Source organism: Lathyrus oleraceus, chromosome 5 (assembly GCF_024323335.1).
Source record: "Lathyrus oleraceus cultivar Zhongwan6 chromosome 5, CAAS_Psat_ZW6_1.0, whole genome shotgun sequence".
NCBI classification, from domain to species: Eukaryota; Viridiplantae; Streptophyta; class Magnoliopsida; order Fabales; family Fabaceae; genus Lathyrus; species Lathyrus oleraceus.
In genome coordinates, this window is record NC_066583.1 from 325,190,716 (window position 1) to 325,199,804 (window position 9,089).

Below are 9,089 nucleotides of genomic sequence, written 5' to 3' on the forward strand. Positions count from 1 at the left end.
TCGAGAAGATACATATAATTATATAGATAAAGCGAACCTAGATTTCCTTTTCTCATCCAAATTATATACAATAAACTCAAATTGACTGCCTTTAACGAGAAACAAATTAAAGGTTGTAGTGAGAAACAAATCAGAGTTTCAAGTTTTTTAAAAATACAAAAGGATGCAAAGGGCCTCTTTAAAATTTAATAATTAGCACAAATATTATCCTTTTAACTGAGACAACTGCAGATGTAGTGACCCCATTTGACCTCAAGCTCTACATGTCTAATCAAGGATGTATTGCACTACCAACCTATGGAGTTCTTTGACTGCTGCAACTTCAGATTATAGGATCTTTCTATATCCTCCTGCAATATTCATTATCAGCGACAGTTATGATAGATATATACTTCTGAATCTTATTCATGTTATTGTCAAATTATTAAGAATAGAAGCATACTTAATGTTTGGAAGAGCTTTATTTACAGAAGCTAAACTAGCATTTGAGCATATAAAGGTGTTTTTCATCTTTATCAGAGTTTATTATAGAAACTATATAAAAATGATCCATACCTTGCAGGCTTTCTGCAAAGGTTCCAAGAATGAAGATCTGAAAAGCCTGACAGAATTTCCAAGAGAAGTTCCACTCCATTCTGCTACCAAACAAGATGCAATTAGCATTAGAAGATGTGTGGAGATGGCAAAGAAAATGTTTTGCAAAATGAAAATCTATGGGGTCAGTTTACTTTGTTTCTTGTTTTTAATTCCACTAAAAAAAATTAGAAAATACATTCTAAATATGTTTAAATTTGTATTTTTTGAAAAGTGAAAACAGATGAATACTAGTAGAAATTGGGAAAATATCAAATAACTATTCTCGGTGCTTCAGAGAGAAGCAATCTCCCTAGTAGGCTGTTTAACTTCTGTCACAATTTATGTAATAGCCTTCCATTAATGGCATGTTCAAATTAAAATAAATAATGATTTTAGTAATCAAACAGGATTGTTCAAGTATAAAATTAACATACCACCATTAACATCAGCTCTCAAGCCTTCATTATTAATCTCCTCTAGAAGCTGAAATGTTACAAATCAATATATCAGGATTTACATAAACATAAAATGTCTAGTAAACAGTAACTTAATGGAAGATATTGTTAGGATATAGTCAGGTCAAATGAGAATTTATACCCATTATAGGTATGCCCAAGGTTATATTTTCCTTTTCAACACGATACTATATAGGAGTAGGGGACAAGTGTCTTTATGGAAGTGCATCTTACTCCAAGTAATAACTTAAAAATTTGAGCCTGAGGGAAGCTTCCCTCCCTCAGTCATTGCAGATCATAAAAATTATTGTTGCATAATAAGTTTACCTGGAAAAGGGTGGGTACTGTAGTAGGATCAAACTCGTCACACCGATTTGGGTCAATAGGGACACAGACACGACCTAGAACAAAATAGAATTACCGGATAATTATCATAGACAATCAAATTAGCTAATAAACCTGTCTGACAATTTGTAGCAAGAAAATGGACTTATTATTATTTTCTATTCAAAAAATTATAAGCAAAAGATAGTGGTATATGATGCCATCAAAACTTTCAATATAGAAAACTCCAACAGCTTCTTTCAATATAAAAGTTTGCATCACATTTGATATTAACCTGTTTTTGGATGTACACAAAACGGTGCTTTAAGCAAATGATTCATATGTTTTGAAACCTGAAATAGAATTAAATGCACAGAATCAAACTACAAATAAACGTTGGTCTTCCGTATATGGAGAGACATGTGGGGGAATTATGAATGTGTATAAATGAAAGTAGCCTAATAGCATGAAAAATCATATAGAGGCCAGGAGAAAAATGGGGCCAGTAGATACAGACCTCCATATCTAGCCTGGGGTAAGTAAAGGAAAACACAATTTCTTCAACACATCTCCGCAACCCCTGTGCCCACAAAAAGGATTAGGATAGACAATAACAATAAATAGAAGCTCAACAATGCTTGTTTCAGCAAATTTTGCATGATTTCCTGCAATGAATAGCACAATATGCAACCCTCCTATATAGCATAAGCATGTGAGCAGTTTGTAGGTAAGAGCAAGAATTTCCATATTGTTGAGATTACGAGGATTTAGATAAAATGAGAAGAACCAGGAATGTGATTATGGAGTAAGATAATTGATGACAAACTGATACAAAAAACAAAACACTAACCCTATTTATAGAGATACAAGACTACTCAGGTTAAATAAATAAGGAAATCAATATGCAGATTATAATAGTAAACAAGTAATGTAGAAATTAATCTTGAGATATAATCTAAGATTAATGTAAGATTAGAAACTGACCCTACGGCTACGTGATAAACTAAGAACCAATATTGCTCGAGTTCTAGGCTCATTCAATTGTTTTCAACTAGTTGTACAACTATTGCAGAGAGAATATGTCCTTGTTACCTTGAGATATTCTAAATTTTCCCAAAAGGAATATTTAATACCTTATGCTTTCCAGATTGCAGCAACTGCTTGCACTGTTCCCATCGCACAACATTAATATCTTCTTTTGCACTAGAGGACCGTCTATTATCTTGCCATCTTCCCCTAAGTTCAGAAGCAATAGCTGCAAAGGTAAAACATGTACAGCATAAGATAAGCAGTAAAATGAATTGATAAGGACCATATCAGGAGAACAAAAATAATATAATGTACATTCATCAGGAATCATGCTTAGGATCTTCTCATATCTCTCCTCAGTAGCAAGTAAGTTTTGATTTGTAAGCAGTTTTTTCTCAAAATAGTCCTTGAGGACATTGGTGTATGATGTCCTGGAAATAGAAATCACTGATTAGGATATGAAATAAGTATCAGAAAGGAAAAAGAAAGTTAGTTAGTCATTCATCTTAAGACTTACGCCAAGAAAGGATGAAGAGCGCCACCAGTCAAAGAAACCTTCTTCTGACTATTTTCATTGCCCTGGACAAAACATGAAATCAAAAAACACGAATACAAGTATTGACAGACAGATTCAGATTGGGTGTAGTGGAGTGTATCTATCAATCTATATCTTGTATATTATCTTTTTTTATGGAAAAAGCAATCTAAGGTTGAAAGTGTGTGAAAGATATATCCAATGGTTGACATTGTTGTGACTGCATCAACTATTGACTGCACCTAATCCTAGTCCTAGACAAACCCACTAGTTGTTTCTAAGTATACCTTGTAAACACGATAATATTCAGCAATAGCAGATCTTTGCTCATTTGTCAACCTGCAATAGTAAAATTAATAAATTGAAACGATGCCTATGTTACTACATATAGGTTAAGGAAACATTAGAACTTTTGAGAGTCTAAGACCTCACCTTCTTGCCTTCCCATCACACACCCAACAATGAACACCTCTACGTCCACTATAGACCCAGAGTATATGCTTAAAACCAAATTCATCTGAAACAGTAGTTCCAAAGCAGAAATCAACACAACAGTCGGTAACACTTGATGGAGAAGATTAAATTACTTAAACGTCAAATAACACTAATTTCATATATGGTGTACAATGAAATCAATGAACATATAGGCTCAATATTATAAGTTAGTATTGATGATTTTACGGCAAGTTGAATATACTCTACACCCTTCCCCGTGTATTTTAACCATCTTAGTTTTAGTGAAGCATCTGAGTTTGAAGTTTAAAAAATGAAGGCCAGTACATGCATCCAGTCAACTCTAACAGATATATTGGGCATTGATGAATTGAAGAGATGTTTCCCAGCAACAACAATGATTCAGGTAAGTCGGATGCTGAAATATACACACAACCGAGCCTACAACTATTGTCCTATCATAAATATTCAGATAGGAATCATGTATCTTTCTGCTTCGACACAGTAAATAATATACAATGATGAAGAATGACCATATACAGTAAAGACGGAATGGTAAGAATTGGGAAAATCATAGGTGAACTTATTTTATTTTAGAGTATTTCCTCTATCCTGTTCAATTTATTTCATTGATATAAAACTAATTCCATCATGTTCAATGCACAGTATAAATGGCAGGCATTACACCATCTATCCACGTCATATAAGATGGAAATTACTACCTCTTAAGGAAGTATCAATCACTTTGATGGCTATGGTCATCAATGGCCAGCAATCCAAGCAAACATCAGCACCCTCGCAGCAGTATCTAACATCATCATAATCTGTCATATCCTACAGCCCACCATGAAAAAAAAAAAGAGGATAACAAATGTCAAAAGACCAAAGTATCTAAAGGTTTCAGATGGAGACTCAAGTCAAAAAAAAAAAACTTACTATATCAAAAATCAACTCCCTCTCAACTGGAGTGAAGACATTATTACCACCCTGTGCATAGGCATGCCTTTTTGCAGGCTGAACCACATAAAGAATGATTAGGCTGAAGCACCACCACCACTACTACTACTACTACTACTACTACTATCACTACTACTATTAATTAGTAAATGCAGCATGAATTATAACTAATAATGAATTATAGGGAAAGAGGAGAATTCTTACATCAACTGTGTAGACAGGTCCAATGTCAATCTTTAAAGGGCATTTGTCTTTGATGGAGTTTTCAAGTTCGGCGGCATTGTTGTAAGATTGGAATCGCAGATAAATATCACCTTTCAGAGTGAAGGAAAATTCCCTTCTTCCAAAGTAGGACTGATCACACCCAGGATGTTTCCCGTCTACAATAATTTTAAACCAACAAAAATTCAGGAATGCATACTCATTTAACATTCTCATCAAAAAAGTAAGAGTTTCATAAATGCTACCATGGCCATAAGACATCCATTTAAAGATATCAGCAAAAGGAAACAACTTTCCTGGTAAAAAGAAGAGAAAATGAGTAAGTGGTTAAAACCCAATAGAAATTACACTGATTATGATGGGAATTGGAGGCAACTAACCATAATAAGGTTTGAGAGCACCAGAATCAAATTCCGATTCTTGTTGAGGGTTCATTATTATGAAAAAATTAAGATAATGTGGGAAATGAACGAAGAGAAAGTGAAGTGATGATCTACACGAAGACAAATCGAAGATCAGACAGCAAAAATCAAGGCATGAACAAGCAAAATTAACACAAAGTGAATCATGAAGCAATCAAAATCACAAGGAACAGGAGGCGAAATCACAACAAAAAACAGCAAATCAGTCTAATATACCTGAGTTGCAGAGCGAAGAGAGAAAGAAGATTGCAACGACAACTGTGGAAGATGCCACTGTGTAAACCCTAAAATGTGGATGTGATGTTTTGCGCGCCAAAAACAACCCGCCACAAATCTCACATTTCCTAAATACATAAACCTCCAATTGGGGAATAAGATATAGAACCCGTTTATTTTAGATTTCAAAAAACAGTGTCTTTTTTTTAAGTTAAAATATTAAAAGTTTTTTAGATTTATTTTACATTAATTTATAAATTAATTTTAACATTCATTAATATAAACATACATTATTAAAAAAAAGACTAAAATAAAATATATATTAACGATTAAAACAAATCACTTCAGCATAAGATGCACCTAAAAATCCGAAGTTACAATCCAAATTTCTGAAAAAGAAAATGAAAAAACGGCTTACATAATATTGATAAGCAAGTTAAAGGATTTAATCTCAGAAGTGATAATCATAATCGAATGTAATATGTTTTGACTTTAACCACCAAAATGGCTAAAGTTTTACCCTCTCAAATAATGTATGCAAATGCTTGCTTTATTTTTAAAAAATAGGTCTATTTCGCTCTTTCCAAATAACACAAATCACATAGAGCCAAATAGTATTAAGAGTCAACTGATATTTTTTTGAAAAATCACTTAATCCACCAAATTATAAGAGAGGGTCCTATAACTTTCTTTGAGGTGTCGTTGAGAATCCTAACCAATTATAAATAATAGGTGAGAGTCTATCGAAAAATCACATTTTACAAACAAATTATCTTTGTCTTCATCCATACCACAATTCGCCACGCATCTTTGATCAATCATAGCAAGAATATGTCGCCTAGCCAAATTGTTCTTCGTCGAAATTCGATTCAATAACAATCGTCAGACAAAAATCGAAATCTTGAGAGGTGCATTCTTCAACCATAAAATTTGGGAATTAGTTTGATTGTTCTTGACGTCAAATTCAGAAGAAAAAAAATTATAAACATTGTTGACCATGTAGCAAGAAGATGGAGGTAAATTACATATTCACTGATCTTCTACATCCACCTACAAAACAATTGAGGTTAACCACTCAATACATTATTAAATATTAAAATATATTCAACGTTACATAATTTTTCAAAACGAAGTATCTCCAAAATATATTTTTATTAAAAAATATTTAAAATCACTTTAAATTTAAGTAATTTAATATATATATATATATATATATATATATATATATATATATATATAATATATATATATATATATTATATATATATATATATATATATATATATATATATAATATATATATATATATATTAAATGGTTCAAGAGGAGTTTTTTTTTTTAAATAACCATAATTTTCAAAATAAATTCTAAAATAATCACTTTTAAAAAAAAATCTAAAATAACCATATTTCAAAACAGATGCACCAGATGAACTAGCTCATCCACTTTGAACCAAGAGGAGGCACCGGCTTGAGTGGCGCATGCATTGGTTAAGCCATGAAAAGGTGTCAATGCCTCTGACGCATGCTTATTGCATGTAGTGTATGCGTCAATTCATCTGGCGCATACATCCATGTATTTTATTTTATTTTAATTTTATTTTTTTTATTAAATAATAAAAAATAATATATAAAAAGGTTTTATTCATGATATAATAAATATTACATGGGATTGACAAAAATTTAATGACCGACTCGATTGAAACGTCCCCATGTTCCACATCCAGGTGCGTTAGTTTGTCTTCGAGATCTCCCACGATTTTCCTGAGGTGTTTGGGGTCTTTGTGTGCTGACCTAATCGAATGATGGTTGGTGTGAAGGTTCGGCGGAAGTTCCAGCGGTATTTGATAGATGTGTCATCATTTGTTCTCAATATCTAGGGGCTCTGGCCAATGGCGCTTCCGTAATGGAGTTCGGTGCCCATGTCGTCGTAGTTAGGTCGATGGATTGGGTGGATTGTGGACGGTATAGTTGCCCGAATTGGGACATTGAATCATTTTGGAAACGAAGCAATGGTTCTTGGGTATATTATAGTTAAACAATGGTTGTGTGTTTTGGTGATGGGATGTTTGAGTGGTCATTGGTGGGGGGGCTAGGATGAAGTGACCCATATGAATCATTTGGGCTATAGAAGGTTGTGGTTGAAGCGTATGGTTGTTGGTGGGTAGGGTTTGATTATTGGTTTTGTGGTTGGGTAAGTGGCATGAATGGATTGCGACGTTGGGTGTTTGATTGTTGGGTGGATGGCATGAATGGGTTGCGAAGTTGGGTGTTTGGTTGTTGGATGTATGTGGTAGGTTGATGGTGTGAGGTTGGTTGTTGGGTTTGGGTGGTTTGACATTGGTGTTGGACGAGGACTTGTTGTTGGGCGTACGATGACGAAGCTAGTTGGCGTGGAACAATTAAATACCGCGGCTCATACACAAATTGTTGCATTGTCACCGACCTAAACCATGTCATCTATTATTGAGTTAGTCTTGCACCATGGATGACCAGTTCATTTAAGATGTGTTGTGTTTGATTCCTCCATTTACGACACATCTCTTTTGCAAAGTCTCTCCAGTCGGAATAATCCCATTGGACATCAACTCTTTTTTTATGCCAATTCCCCAAACACATCGGAGGTTCTGGAATCTGTTGTTGCATGTCAAACTGCTGTTTTACCCGGTCACTCAGGTGCATTTCCACAGTAATGAACCGGATAATTGGTGTCGTTGTTGTTCAAACTGCAACATCGTCATGGTTAACCTGATGATCAAGACCCATATATGGCCTTCAGATAAATTGTACAACAATACGACATGATAGATGATAAATAATTTGATAAGTATTTTTAAATAAAAATAGAATTGGGTAGGAGTATTACATTGTTTGGTCCAATGTGGTCCAATAGATTGCGATAGACTACTATAGCGTGTTTCAGACACCTATTGTAGTTCATCCCCCTTACTGGCCACCTAGATAAAAAAAAATTGAAAAATATTATTTATAGTTAATTGTAATATAAAGTATAACTAATTAAATGGTAAAGTGTTAAACTTACTTTGTTGTAAACCGGAACATGAATGGGTTCTCGTTTACCGGAGCGAGTGACGACATTCTTGACCAACCCCATGCTTGTAGCAAATACGCACATGAATAAAACGTACAAGTATTTTTTTGGTATTTTTACACATTGCACTATATAGATGGGCCAACACAGTTGAACCCTAACTATAGGTGATTACCTTATTAATGTTGCGTAACAGCGGTAAATACATAATATTTACTGAGTTACCTGTACTTTCTGGAAATAAAATATTACCAAATAAAATCATAACATAACACCGAGCTTTAATTATTTTTTCGTACTTGGTTGATTCTTCGAACAATATTATACTCGCACAATATTATTTAAGATATTTTAAATTTATACCTTGCCCCCTAGCTTGACCGGATGACTTTCCCTCAGTTTGGTCGTCACACAAAAGGGCACCCAATAATTCGTTGCAGATAGAGTTGTCCTGGTTAACTCTATCATTCACGGTCTTACCATCTATACGGAAACCCAATAACATGTATACATCCTCAAGTGTGTCAGTACACTCACCGAAAGGAAGGTGAAATGTGTGGGTCTCGGGTCTCCATCTCTCCAACAAAGCAATAATGAATTTGTAGTCCACCGAGTACGAGACTATGTTTAGGAGATTTTCAAATCCGCATCCTTTAATATATGGTTCTATCAAAGGATCGTGGGGTACATATTCATGTACACAACATCGAAAACGCTTTGGGTCCTAATAACACATAAGTAAGAAATACAATAAGAAAAAGTAATATATAATATAAACATAGATAAAAAAAATATATACAAAATAAATATGAAATAAGTAAAAAGAGAGTGATAACATACAAATGTCGA

At 33.8% G+C, this 9,089-nt stretch overlaps 1 protein-coding gene across 1 annotated transcript; it reads right to left on the reverse strand.

Annotated features, from left to right (window-relative positions):
• LOC127084367 (uncharacterized) lies at window positions 1-5,353 on the reverse strand. Its single transcript, XM_051024799.1, has 17 exons — window positions 5,190-5,353; window positions 4,932-5,044; window positions 4,797-4,847; window positions 4,534-4,709; window positions 4,309-4,386; window positions 4,095-4,206; window positions 3,352-3,436; window positions 3,207-3,258; window positions 2,902-2,963; window positions 2,700-2,815; window positions 2,489-2,610; window positions 1,873-1,935; window positions 1,651-1,708; window positions 1,359-1,432; window positions 1,011-1,059; window positions 556-635; window positions 1-350 (listed from the first exon to the last, which is right to left on the reverse strand). The coding sequence occupies exons 2-17, from the start codon at window positions 4,984-4,986 to the stop codon at window positions 288-290; spliced, it is 1,296 nt and encodes a 431-aa protein (XP_050880756.1). The 5' UTR covers window positions 4,987-5,044; window positions 5,190-5,353; the 3' UTR covers window positions 1-287.
• Window positions 5,354-9,089: the final 3,736 nt, after the last annotated feature.

Excerpts from the sequence above, each read along its gene's own strand:
- LOC127084367 (XM_051024799.1), bottom strand. The coding sequence starts at position 4,986 with ATGAACCCTCAACAAGAATCGGAATTTGATTCTGGTGCTCTCAAACCT. Across the intron at positions 4,387-4,533 it reads GACCTGTCTACACAGTTGAT|CCTGCAAAAAGGCATGCCTA; the intron begins GTAAGAATTCTC and ends TATGTGGTTCAG. Across the intron at positions 1,709-1,872 it reads ACCCCAGGCTAGATATGGAG|GTTTCAAAACATATGAATCA; the intron begins GTCTGTATCTAC and ends ATTCTATTTCAG.